A 14,537-nucleotide genomic window follows, 5' to 3' on the forward strand; every position below is an offset into this window, starting at 1 on the left:
ATTCACAAGGTAATTTCAAAAAATCTGGTCAAAATGATGAGAACTTAATGTGTTAGCAGTATTTATAATTCAGAAAAAAATCACACATCCAAGAACTATTGCAAAATTTTAATTATTTTCCAGATAGTTTCATTTAAAGAGGAAAAGAGAAAATCAGAAAATTGGGTAACACTGCGTGACTAAAAGGATACTGTTGCCAGTGATTATAGTGGAAGAAATCAGAAAAGGTAATCAGTTTTTGGGATGAACAGATCAATTAGAAATGGTTATGGGAATGTAAATAAAAATGCTCATTAACTGGAAATAGCCCAATGGCTTTCGTTTATAGTTGGGAACTTGACATACAGATCTGACGTTAAAGGTGAGAATTTAAACATTAAGAAGACATTAAAATTCATGGGAATGCATGCATTCTCAGAGGAAATGGCTTTAAACAGGGAAGAACATAATGTCAGAGGCTGAACTTTAACAAACACCTACACTCAAGAGGGTAGCTTAGAAGCTAGATAAACATTAAGCACATGTGAAGGAAGAGATCCAATAGAGTTCAGTGCTAAAGAAGTTCAGAAGTAAACTGCTGAAGTATCAAAGAGGATGCAGATGATAAAAGGCCTTTATACTTGGTGATGTGAAAAATCTTGCAGAAAAAAAAAAAGGAAAAATCTCACGAAATCCAAAGATGATTTTGAAGAGTAAGAATCAGAGTGGTAGAGATGGGTGTTAAACTGTATGAGGATTAAAAGGAAATAAAAGCAATGAATAACACTTTTATGACACTTCACAATTTATAATGGGATCCTTATTTACCTAAGAAAATTTAAAACTTGTATAGTAACTGGTTGGTTTAAGTAAGATAATTTTTTAAATCCAGGAGATTTGGAACAAATACTGTTAGTAAACACATACCCAGAGCTAGGCTTTATTTGTTTGAGAAAAATAAAGCAAGGTGACATTAGATGACATTAGATAGTGGAGCAAATTTTTTTGTGTGTATGTGTGTGTGTATTTATAAATGTGCATATATTTATGCACACATATCTATGAGATGCTGGCAGAAAACACATTGAAATATTAACTGAGTTCTAAAAAGAAACCCTGCCTTCGTTACTTTCCATCTGAGGAAGAAGCTTTAGGAACTGAAACCTTGGGAAAGAGCAGCTCTCCTAGATGAGTTTGATGTTCTTCCACGTCTATCTTGGGATTTATAAGATCTGATGAGCATTAGGGCCAGCGCTGAAGATGAAACATTTCCATCCTTTCCACTGACCCTTGTGTGGTATGTCCCCTTCCATTCAGCCCTGGAGAGCAATGCAGAGTGAACTGACCTGAAGTGTGTTGCGGGAATCAAAATTCAGTTATAATCCAGCATACTGTGTCAGTGCTTCATGGTACCTAGTTTTAAACGTTGAAGTGTTTCTGGCAAGGGTGTATTTTATGTTTATGTATAATGCTAACATACTAGCAAGGGATTTAGTTGTGACCATTCAGAAATAATTTATCTGTTAAACCTTAATTTAAAATAAAATGATGTTTAATCAAGAAAAAAATCAAGGAGATTTGGTAATGTTCAAAAACAAAAAAGAGAATCAGAGGAAAGAAAAAGACCAGAACAGCTGGAGGGGGTAAAAATAGGGAGTTAACTATATTCTGCAATACACAGGCACTGACTGGAGAGCACAGATGAAGGAAGGCAAAGTAGCAAGTTTTACCAGGACCTACTGAGCTAAAGGTAAGAACAAAAGAGAAACTTCACTCTGCCTTCCTTTTTTTTTCCAGGAAAGAGAGACAGAGACATCATCCTTTGAAAGTGAGAGTAGAGCTGGGGGATTTCAAAGAGAAGTGGTCTGCAATAGCCATTGAATTGTTAAGCAAGCTGAATTTTGACAGCATGGATTTATAATGGATCAAGTCATTATAGTTCTCTCCTTTTTCCCATTGGTGTTTGGTGATACAGAATTAGGAGTGTAGAAATCAAATACTGGGCAGAGATTCAATGTTGAATATTTGCTTATGGGTCTGGCAAAAATCTATCATTGAGATAAAACCCAAAGCAAACAAAATGAGGCATAATTTTTAAGGGCCCCAACACACTGAATCATAAAGATATTCTAAATATGGAAGTTCTTAATGTTTTGAAATATCTATTAAAATATATCCAGAAATTTGTACTGTAAAATTGACAAGAAATCTTTTTTTTTTTTTTTTTTTTTTTTGCGGTACGTGGGCCTCTCACTGTTGTGGCCTCTCCCATTGCGAAGCACAGGCTCCGGACGCGCAGTCTCAGCGGCCATAGCTCACGGGCCCAGCCGCTCCGCGGCATGTGGGATCTTCCCGGACCGGGGCACGAACCCGCGTCTCCTGCATCGGCAGGCGGACTCTCAACCACTGCGCCACCAGGGAAGCCCAGAAATCTTTTCTTAATGGCATTCTTAGTGCCCAGTAATAACATCCTAACTTTCTGAAGTGCCTCACAGCTCACACAACACTTTCATATGCATTATCTCATTTGATCTTCACAAGTCCAGACTCTACTCAACTTGAATCAAATTAAAGAATTTAGAGTATCTGAGTTGCTTTCAAGTTTGTCTTTATCAATCATGAGTTTTCTTTCATGCTACCATTTATAATAAGAGCTTAGGAAAAGTTATGGTAATGTTATGAGATAAAGAAAAAACACTCCATTTACTATGCATTTTTTGGAGTTTGCTTCTACCTATGGTTTTGGTTCTCATGCTTTGCCTTCTGCCTAATAATAAAAAAACTGGGTTGTGCCTACAGCTGTGGGTCCTATAAGCATGATCTCTGCACTTAAAAACTTACCTAAAGGACTTTTGTAACCCACTTCTTCTTTGGGTTTGAGAAAATCCTAGGCTAGTTGCAACAATATAATTAAACACATTAAAAGTACTGAATGAACTTCAATCAAATAATTTAGCAAACTGTACTGAGTATCTTCTCTCTGCAAATACTATAATATGTACTCAAAACTTACAACGTCAAGGGGGGAATTAAGAAATGTTCAGGGAAGAAGGATAGGTTTTATGTGACTGTAAGCTCAGGACGTGTAAGCAGAGTGATAACACTGTCAGAAAAGTTAATGTGTTCCTGGGCTGTGTTACAAGACGTCTGACATATAGAGCAAAGACAGTGATAGACTACTGTGTATTCCCCTACATATATTTGTAATATAATTTATAATATTTGTATTATATATTATTATATTTCTACCCCTAGTGTGTTCACCTATGAACTCTTACAAAAATTAGAGCTATCCAGAGGACAGTGTCCAGAGTGAGAGAGGGACTCAAAGCAATGTGACATCAGAAATGTTTGAAAGAACTAGCAGCATTTACCCAGAGAATTGAATATATGTGTGCAGAAGGAAGCAGGATTATCATTATTGTGTATGACCGACAGAGGGGAAAATTAAGGCCTTTGTACTGACCTTACAGTAGGCATGTTTGGGCTCAGAATGAGTAAGACTTTAGATTACTTCATTAGGATTTTAATTTACCATTTATTCAAAGGTAAACAACTTCTTGTCAAGGGCTTTAAATAAAACAAAAAGATTTTTGGCAGTGGGAATAATCTTTACAGAGAATGTACCATTTGAGTTCGAGCGTGAATGATTGGTAGGATCTTGACTGTAATAGTGGGCACCTCAAGCTAACAATTAAATGATGTAAGTGTATGGGGATTACAGTTCCTCCCTCTGCAACTTAGGTATGAGAAGAAAAGAGTTTTCATTTTCTTATGTAATAATCTAAATCCTCAGCAGAAAGGTGCTTGGGATTGAAGAGGTCTTATGCCCAGAAAATCACATTACTATTTCTCAAAACATTACCCCCTTTCTCATTACACAAATTTTCTGTGTAATGGTAAAAAAATCTGATCATGGTAATTTCCTTTTTAAAGTCTTTCACACATTTCCCATTCCTTTAACATAAAATCCTTTTAGAGGCTTTCCTAACTAACCAAACTATGGTGGGGTCCCTGTGTGCACTTCCCCAAGCTCCCATACTTCCTCTTCCCCATTACACTCATCATTTTACTTTTTCAATGTCTATCTTTGCTCATAGATATGAACTCAAAATTTCCAACATCTAGTGTATTGTCCTTGGACACAGCAGGTGCTTCCTAAATATCTGTATAAGTTATAATTTTAATTATATGCATGAATTATATTTCTCATCTGTACATCAATAAATTGGTAATCTATCTTACACAGTTCCTTTTAAGATTTGTAAATTTACAACCACTCTGAAAGATGAACCCACTGTGGTTGGGCTGACAACATCAATTTCTAGTTGAAACTGTGTTCGTCTTTGGAACACAGGAAATTCACTAATAAGCCCCATCTTGTCATATTTCTTGACAAGTAAAAATTTATCGTCTCCTTGGGGACACTCCTCACTTGACACAAAAGTTCTCTCAGACTACACGAAGGAGATCCATCTTCGTTAATACCTAAGTTCATAATGAGGACGTTTCCCTTTAAGAGACCCAGTTATCTTCCACAGATTTTTAACAACTTGCAGTCGTGCCAAATTGTCTCAGGCTTGTTTTACCCTAAGCTGGTTCATCTGTTTTATTAGGCTTCAATTAACTAGATTTAGTTCTGTCATGGCTAAATGGATGTGACTAGAAAGGGTAGCATACAGCAATCTTTATGTAAATTGTTACTCTACTAGTTAACATCTAGGTTTGAAGTTGGGAAATCAGTGAAAAGAAACTTTAATTTCAAATGGGAATCCACACTCAAAAGGGGAGAGGGCACTACTTTTGATCCCTAGATAGCTACGAAATTAAAAACTATTCCAAAGATGCAAATGGCAACAGAGATCAACAGGCTGTGACCTCTGTTTTCTTTTTAAAAATCATTTGCACCTCCACTGAGTGATTTATTGCTAAATCTTAAGTGACATTTTTTAAAAAATGGGCAGACAAGTTTAGGGTAACTTAAGGAAGCACATTTTCCACGTGGAAAAGGTTCCTTCCATATCCTTGAGGGCACCGTCTCTTCCAACTTCACTGGCGCCCAGAACAAAGCCTGGCACAGAGTAAGCGCTCATTACTTATTTGTTGTGTGAATAAATGGATGAATGAATGAAGCTACACTAAGAAGTTTGGGGTGTGGAGCTGGGGCCCCCGAAGCACGTCTGCTGCCTTTCCAGCAGGCTGGAGGGCATCTCCTCATTCCCTCACTTTCCTGGCAGGTCTGAATTCCCCTGTTTGCCCCTCCTTCGGGACGACCAAAATCCTGTCCCTAAACCACGCCACTCCTCAGTTAAGCCGCTCATTTCTCACACAGACGCAGCTGTTTCTGAGGAATGGCTGGCGGAACACGTTAAGTCTGGGCTGCGAGTAGCCCGGGACCTTGAGGGGGCGAAGGCAGCCCGCTGGCTCCAAAACCCTAAATAAAAGGGTCTGGACCCTCATTCTTCCAATCCTTGATAAACAAACAAACTGCTCACTCTCACCTCCTCGTGCAGACGCCGCAGTGCCAACCTGGTTCCGACTAACACTGTGAGGAGGGAAGGAACGCCGAACCGCCCTCACCAGCAGCGAGGGACAGGCGAGCGCCTCCGCCACGCCCCGCGACGCCCGCCGTTCCGGCGCGCTCAGCCGTCCGACGCCTCACGCGCCGGGTTGCTGGCGCCGAGGCGCGAGGGCCCCCCGGGCCGCGTACGCACGGAAGGCCGAGGGGTTGGGGGGCAGGGAGCGCCGCGCGCCAGCAGGTGGGCGCGTCCTCTCGCGCGCGTGCGCGCCCCGTGCCTTCTCCCTCACGCTCCCCGCGCGCCGCGTCCTCTTCCCGCCGGGAGCGCGCCGCCTCCCGCTCTCGTGCCGGGTCTGTCTCGGCTTCTCAGAGCCGCACGTTCAGTGGAGCTCCCGCCACTGCCGTCGCCTCGGCCCCTCGGTGCCGCGTCCCAGGCCTCCTCCCTTCCTCCGCCACTCCCTTTCCCTTTCCCGCCCTTCTCTCTCACACGGTCCGCGGAGAGAGCCTGGATACGAAGCAGGCGGACGTGAGAAGGGGGTTGGAAAAATGGAGGTGCCGCGCCTGGATCATGCCCTTAGCAGCCCCACCAGCCCCTGTGAGGAGGTGATCAAAAACCTCAGCCTGGAGGCCATTCAGCTGTGCGACCGGGACGGTAAGAGTGGCCGGGACGGTGAGGAGGGGGGGTCGAGCCCACGGCCAGGCACCGCGGCCGCTCTGGCTCAGCCGCCCCTGCCCGCCCGGGCGGCAGGGTCTTTTGTTGTCCCACCTGTGCAAATGAATGTCGGTGGGGGCTCCCCTTCGTCCACCCCTCCCGCCCCTCAGACCCCAAAAACAAAAGCACCCCGGGGCTCGCGCGTTGGCGGGGAGAGTCGCCGTCGTCCCCGGCCTCGGCGCCCCTCGCCGGCCTCGCCCGCCTGGCCCCGGTCGAGGGCTGCCCTCGCGAGGGCGCCGTTCCCGCCCGCGGCTCCCGCCCGGGACGCGGCGCTTTTGATCTTTGCCGCAGTCCCGCAGTCCTGGGTCTCCCGGCGTCGAAGGGGAGATGCCCTCAGGGGTTTCCAGCCTGCTCGCCCCGCCGCCTCTCCCCGCACACACACTAGTTAGCGGTCTCTGACCAGAAACTTAACAGTTCCTTTTTCGAACATCTACATTTAGAAGTCTTTTTATCCTCTCAAAATGGGATGGGGGTGACAGTTTTTTCAGTGAGGGGGCAGAAAAAGAGTGCGTTTCAGCACCACGGACAGCCACCAGCTTCGCCGTTTGGGGCTGTGATTCAGAAACTGTCAAAAATCTGTGAAGGAAGTGGCCTCGTACATCTGCCGTGATTCAGAATACGGGGCGAGTACTCGCCATTGTGTCTTGATATTATACCGCTTATTCTGTTGTTAAAGTTGGCAGTCTCCTGAAGGAGGACATTGATTAAACGTCGGTCTGAGCGTTAAAGAGAGAAACCGGTACTACGTGCAGCACGGGTAGTCACACTGCTTCTGTATTAGTTGGAGAGTCAGTGCTATTTCAGTAATGCGGAAAAAAACTTCATTTGTAAAGAACTCATCTGATTCGTACTGATTGGCCTAATAATTGTAAAAATTATACATGTGACAAAGGAAAAACAATTTATGTGTTGTCAAGATGACCCTGAACAGTTTTGGCTATACATGAAATTAATGTTTAACTGTATATAGAGACGATGATTTTACAATGGTTTTTTAGCCAAGGTTATGTAGATATATACTCACAATAAGGTCATAAAATTGATCAGTATGTAATCCAAGTAGAGAGCAGAGGTTTTGTTTCCAGTCCATTTAAATAGTAATAACTTGGTTAGGCGTTGCTATACAGTACGGTTTAGGTCAACTGAACACCGAGTTTCCGTTTAATAACAAATTTAGGACAATGGGTCTTTGATTAATTGCTCTTTGAAGCCAGAGTCTCTTTAAATAATTCTGAAACAGGTGTAGTATGGATAATAAATATTCTTGCAAAAGCTGCTTATATTTTCTTTATCCTTAAATTGTTTTGGTCACCATAGTATTAAGTGCACATATTTATGGCATTAAAAAGATTCATTGTTTTGGTATTCCATATATAAGGTTACATTATTAGACTATACAGATTATTTTTAACATAGCACATAGGAAGTCCTGTAGTCCTATGGGTTTGTTTATACTTTTGTGAAATGACTTTCTGTAATGTTATCACTGTAAATATTTTTATTTTCCTAGACTGGTTTGACAGAAAACCAGAATCTAATAAAATAAAGGCAGATTTTATTTTCATTTACTTCAGTGATTTATCAAAAACTCATTACTGTAGTTACTGGAAATGGGCAATTCATGGTTGCTCCTCAGAAGCCAGTAATCAATACTTAAAATTGCATTTACCACCTGTTTCAAAGATACTAAGAAAAATAAAGTTTTAAAAATGACCTTTACAGAGTTAATAATGCAGAGTACAAAAATTAATGTGCTGCATTTACCATGGTCTCTCCTCCTAGAGTAGAAGTTATTTTATTTTGGTAATATTTTTTAGTTGTTTTAGTTCACATTACTAATCCTTGCAAAATGAGCAAATTACGTAACATTTAATGGCGGGGGTATTGGCACTAGGCAGTATCTATGAAAATTAATACTTATTTGCAGAGTTCTGAGTCAACACAGATTAATTAAATAGGGTTTCATTTTATAAAATAGCTTATGCCAACAAATACAGAAGGCTAACTCTTCTATTAAAAGATGTGTAAAATTTGAAAATAGCTAGTGTAAAGATGTTGTTAAATGCCTAACTTTTCATTTTGTGACTCTACTTTATGTCAAATCCAAAAATGTTAAGTTGGTGTCATAGGAATAATTTAGAGAAGGTGATATGGTTATTTTTACAGAACAATTTTTAAATGCTGCATTAAGTTTTTCAACCAGATCTTATTTATCATAATTTTATATTGAGAAATTTTCAGCTAGATGCATTTGCTTCCTTCACTCCCTTACTTTCACTCCCTCTCAGGTCTCATTATTTTACTGTTGAAAATATATAACATAGAAAAATTAGTATGTGGTAGATCTATTATGTGCTTAAGTACATAATAAGTGCTATACTTTCATAATTTTATTATAGAAATAGATTTGTTTGCTCTTTACTTACTTTATTTTACCCTAATATTAATCCGATGATGGGAAAAATTAGAGCAATATTAATTCCTTAGAAGTGGAATAAAGTAGAATAAGAGAAAGTATCATATGATTGTTTAATAAACATTTCCTTTTACCTTCTCCACTGATAGACATTTTTAATTTTATAATGTTTTGCATATTGCATCAACTAAGATCTGTAGCTGCTGGTAAACATAACTGTATGTCTTATGCTTCCCTGGATCTCCTCTTTTATGTTTTTTTTTTTCTGTCACTTGCCTTTTTTCTTACAATCTATTTACATTATTAGCAACAATTCACAATGCTTCTTTTTCTCATCGTTCCTCAAAATATTTAATAGTCTCTGAAGAATATGGAATAGAGTCCAAGTGGTTATATAATTGGATTTTTTAATTAAGCAAGAGGGTTCTTATACACACACATTATCTCATGTGTGCTTTTATCCTAGGCATGTGTGCTTTGGTTGCTAATACATGGCCCTGCCTAGATGTTACTTGTAGTTCAACATGAGGATTCTGGATCAACTTCTATTAGGAAACCTCTGAAGATCTGCTGTAAATCTAGTAGTTTCTATAATCTCTGTTGTAAGTAAAAGAGTGTTTCTGTTATTCGCCTCTGCTGTGCTGAAGTAGCCTCAAGTTGCGTATATGATGTACTTTAATTGTGGCTTTTCAAAAAAAATCCAAGAAAAAAGCATTAATTTGTCATTGGGAAGCATTAGTAATATGGGAACTTATTTCCAGTTTGTTTCTTCACATAGATACTTCAGACCCTCACTGACCTGTGACACGACAAAACAGCTCTGACCCCACACATAGAATTCTACGTTACTTCTCTTCATCTTTTCTCATCATGCATATACATATTGAAGCTTTATTTCCTTGCCGAGAAGGAAAGATTTATCTTTATGTTGCTTTATATGCATCCAAGCTCCCTGAACTCTTGTTATAATAGTAAAGAAGAAAATACAAAGTTAATTTGTTGTATAGCATTGAATCCACCCCCAATGCTTTCTAGCTTTAATAAGTATTATTTCCATGATTCGGGCATTTTATGACTGCCTAGATACGGTTTGTGGAGTGTATGATGCTAGTCAGCAAGGGAACACATTTTAAAGGAATTGCACAGGCAGAAGCTGACAGTTCCCTGTCTTTGTCTACCAGTAGTTTGCGGAAGAAAAGGGAAAAGGTCTTCTCTTTTTTAACATATTTTAAAAGATAAATTCCTTTGAATTTGGACTCTATCATATTTGTTTAAATTATAAATCAGTTGAGACGTTCTTCTTTATGCTTATTGATGTGTGAATTAAACAAATTTTAATTTTGGAAACAAATGGTAATACAGGAGTGCTTAGTAACACAACGCTATATTAGATAATTCTTGGAGATATTTTCTAAAGCAGACATCTAGGACAAATAGCCTTAATTATTACCTTTCATAGTACAAAAATGTAAGGTAGGCATTACTCAGTCTCACTGACATGCAAATAGCACGGTGGTAATACCATTTGAGAATCAGACCTCTCATACAATATTTACTCTTGATAGATATGTTATCTTAGGCAAATTACTTAACCATTTTTTAGCCTCAAGCTTTCTCATGTAATATGGGTATAATAATGTCAGTCCTGTAGGATTGCTGAGATATTCAGTAAAGTATTATATACCATTTCTCACAGTTCTTGAAACAAAATAGAGAATAATAATTATTTTTAATGGACTGTTATTCTTCACATACCTTCTTGAGTTGAACTGCTTTTTAATTCTTATTTTTTGGCCAATGTTTAGATCTTTTTAAAAATTTCAGTTGTGTTTTGTTTAGATAGTAAATCCTTCTTATGTCACTTCAACTTCATGAGTAGTCAATGGAAACTGTAAATTCTGAATTTGAAAAGAACAGTAAAATCACAGTTACAGTACTCTATCCTTTGCTTATATTTTTCTATCACATCAGTAATATCCTTCTCAGCATTAATCCTAAAAGCTATTTTCAGCTTCTATTTTGAACCTACTGTTTGCTGTTTTTCATGTACCTTGTGACCTTGATACCTGCTTTGGTAGGTATTTGCATCAGAGCCCTTCTCTGTTCTTGATTTATCAATTGTTTTCTTTATGATTTTTTTCTAAGTATAGATCTATACCAACACATGTGACCTCCGGGTTCATTTCTTTGACCCTGATTTGACTATAGAGATGCTGTAAATTTTCATTAGTGAGTATGAAACAAAACAAAAAGAAAAGAAAAACTAAAAGAAACAAGCAAAAAGCTTGAAAACCATCACATTATGTTAAACGAATTTATATTCTTGGTAGAGGTTCTGATTCATTCCCAGAGGAGACCAGGAAGTTTTTAGAGTAAAAGTCACATCAAAGGATATGTGACCAGGCTCCCTCCAGTGGTAGAATGACCAATACGTTGTAAGTGGTAACATTCTTGCCTAGGTAAGTAAGCCAGTTAGAAATTCACTCTATAGAACACTATCTAGGCAACTTCCAAGTCACTTTAAAAAAAAAAAAAAATTGCTGCTGATGTTTCCCTCTCTTTAGGCCTAAGCTTGATTTTTCCCTTAACTTATGTGAGTAGAGTTTCATGATGACGTTTATGTTTTATCCTGGGCTTCGGTAATAACAGCGGCTGCATCAGTTACTGCAGTAAGCATGATCCTTCTAGTTTTTGGTTTTCCTTCTCTGCCCTTAAATGTATAATTTAAGTTCTCCTTATAGGATTTGCCTCTTTCTTGGATTTGTTTTACATTTCTTTTAACTTTCTCTATAAAGAATCTTTTTATTATTTATAAATTATTGAAATTCTATCTTTACTACTGTAAAGCATTTGCCCATTTTTAACTGTTTAAAGTATTTTATTATTACTAGACAATAGTTAAACTGTCTTATTAAGAAGACTGTATTTTATACACATACATTTGAGAAGTAAAATTAGTATTGGGGGAGGACTTCTAGCAGAAATGTATTAGAAGATTTGAAGAGTCTCAACAAGGAAAAGTAGGCAGCCTCAGCCTGTTATCTATGGGAGGATAGTGAGGGGCAATGGTATAAGAAAAATCTAAAAATAATTACCAATAATTTGTGACTGATTGAATTTTCAAGCAAAATGAAAAGTGACGGGGATTTCCTGGTGGCGCAGTGGTTGAGAGTCCGCCTGCCGATGCAGGGGACATGGGTTCGTGCCCCGGTCTGGGAAGATCCCACATGCCGCGGAGCGGCTGGGCCCGTGAGCCATGGCCGCTGAGCCTGCGCGTCCAGAGCCCGTGCTCCGCAACAGGAGAGGCCACAACAGTGAGAGGCCCGCATACCGAAAAAAAAAAAAAAAAAAGTGACAGGGGGTAACTTTAGGATTTTAAGTCTAGGGAATCTGAAGAATCATTGATAAGAATGAAAAAAAGGAGAAAGGAAAGAGTATTTAGACATTGTGATGACAGTATTTTACATCTCAAATTTTAGGTCTCAGTGGACATCTAAATGTGTCCCTAGCCCTTTTCTAGGGGTGCTTCCCTCTCAGAAAAATCATTCCCAGAACAGTATTATATACTGCCTTCTCATTATTGTTTCAATGTGGATCCCCACAAGAGAACCCATTTACATTCTTCTTAGACTCTCCTTTTTCTTGATTCCCACTATTCCCACTCTTTAGGGCTACTTACCATCCAGTGATAATATTTTGAGAATCAGTACTAAACCACTTGATACCTTATAGAGGATTATGAAATAGAGATTTTTGAGTCATCTGCATAAAGGTAGTTTTGGAGTCTTCGGAGACTTTTCACAGGGATTTAGTATAAAGTGAAAAGAACATGTACATTAAGACATTTGAAATCTAACATAAGAGACTTCCTTGGAAACTTATATTAAACCTTTAGCAGTTCCTCTTATGTTCTGGGGAAAAGAGTTCTAGAATGAGCAAGAGAATTGTTCATAGAACTATATATTTCACTGGGGAGGCTAGAACTTAGGTGAAAAAGAAAGTCTAGAATTTGACTTCCGTTTTAGAGCTCTGATGAGCTTTGTGTCTCCCCCCTTGAAGGTAAGGAATTATCACATCCTGGGGAAGGCCAATTTTAAACCCCAAAGATGAAATAAATCTACGATCCAGGCTTGTTAATGCAAACAAGTGCTCTACATTTTGAAGTCCCTCACTAGATGTGAGTTGAACAAAAAGCATCATACTGTGAATCGTGGTTAGTTTTGTTTGTGATATTATGACTATCTGGGCCAAGTTTGTGGTTCATTTTAAAGGAGTTGTGGGAGTTTTGCATATACACCACTAGTTGCAGTGGTAGTGGCAACTACTGGAAATAAATCTGTCTTTTTGTTTTCTATAGCCTATATGAGTGTTGCTATCTAATAATGGTATGAAAGGCTTATAACTTTCCTAGACATATGCCATTAAAGACAAGCCACAAAATATTTTTCAATATACTTACTGTGATTTTTCTTGAAAAATAGTGTCTTACCTTCTCTAAGAGTGAATGTTGGTAAATCTCTCAGTCTTTAAAGTTTTTAAAGCTGTTGATAAATGCAAAGAAAAATGACAGTTTTTGAGCATCAGGTATGTGATATGTTCTTTATGATTGCATTTTAGAGTTACATCTATGATGTATAACAGGGATCAGCAAGTTACAGTCCTTGGGCCAAATCCAAAAACCTGCTGCCAGGTTTTAAAGTAAAATTTTACTGGAATAAAGCCATGCTCATATGTTTATATATTGTCTATGGCTGCTTTCTTACTAAAACATCATTTAGAAAGAAATACTAGTTATACATTAGTATTTCCAGGTATGATTACAATTCCATTAACAAATATGTTTTAAAGTATCAAAGATGATAACATGAACTTTAAGAAATACTGATAGTTATATTGATACACATTATAAAATTTTATGTATATATCATATTCTTCCTTCTAAACTAAATTCCCATTGAAAAAGAGTCAAGATCGTACTCATCTTTCTATTTCCATAGTTTCATACACTGCTTCCCAAGCTATCTGTATTTTGTTGGGTTTTTTTCAATATTCAATCTATCACTTAGACATAAAAATACAATAAAAAGGAATTATTAGAAAAATGAAATTTAAAAGATCCAAAAAGATTCAGCAGACATAAAACTTACTGTCAGATTCCTATAAAAGTTTCTAAATGCTCAATCTTAATTTTTATATTTATCTCATCACAGACTGGTAAATAGTTTGCAGACCTCACTTTGAGTACAATAGCTAGAGGACAGTGCCATTCTGTTCTTTTTCAAAGGTTAATTTTTAGGTACTAAACTTAACCAGTTAATATTCGCACTTTGTTTCCTTCTTTTTTTTTACTTGCCTGGTATTTTTACTGTTTATACATGTATCGCAACTTTAGGGTCTATATTAAGAACAGGGGGGGAAAGGACCCAAGAATGAATGTAACTTGGATCCTGCATTCAAAGGATTTGCTGACAATTAGGGAGATGATATATTTAAATAGATGAATATAATATGTGATAAGGATATAATAAGAGTAGATGCAGCTCAGTATCAAAAAAACAAGAAACCCAATCCAAAAATGGGCAGAAGACCTCAATAGACATTTCTCCAAAGAAGATATACAGATTGCCAACAAACACATGAAAGAATACTCAACATCATTAATCATTAGAGAAATGCATATCAAAACTACAATGAGGGGCTTCCCTGGTGGCACAGTGGTTGGGGGTCCACCTGCTGATGCAGGGGACGTGGGTTCATGCCCCGGTCTGGGAGGATCCCACATGCCGCGGAGTGGCTGGGCCCGTGAGCCATGGCCGCTGAGCCTGCGTGTCCAGAGCCTGTGCTCTGCAATGGGAGAGACCACAACAGTGAGAGGCCTGCGTACTGCAAAAAAAAAAAAAAAAAAAAAAAAA

The 14,537-nt window shown here is 38.5% G+C and overlaps 1 protein-coding gene across 1 annotated transcript in view; it reads left to right on the top strand.

Moving 5' to 3' along the window:
• The first annotated feature begins 5,814 nt into the window (after positions 1–5,814).
• PHYHIPL (phytanoyl-CoA 2-hydroxylase interacting protein like) overlaps positions 5,815–14,537 on the top strand; it is a 96,994-nt gene continuing 88,271 nt past the window's right edge. The window contains exon 1 of the mRNA XM_027091907.1: positions 5,815–6,149. Within this exon, the coding sequence (XP_026947708.1) occupies positions 6,044–6,149 (106 nt within the window). The 5' untranslated portion in view covers positions 5,815–6,043. The remainder of the gene's footprint in view (positions 6,150–14,537) is intronic.

This window comes from Aethalodelphis obliquidens, unplaced genomic scaffold (assembly GCF_003676395.1).
Source record: "Aethalodelphis obliquidens isolate GAN/ISIS:26980383/991018 unplaced genomic scaffold, ASM367639v1 scaffold73, whole genome shotgun sequence".
Lineage (NCBI taxonomy): Eukaryota > Metazoa > Chordata > Mammalia > Artiodactyla > Delphinidae > Aethalodelphis > Aethalodelphis obliquidens.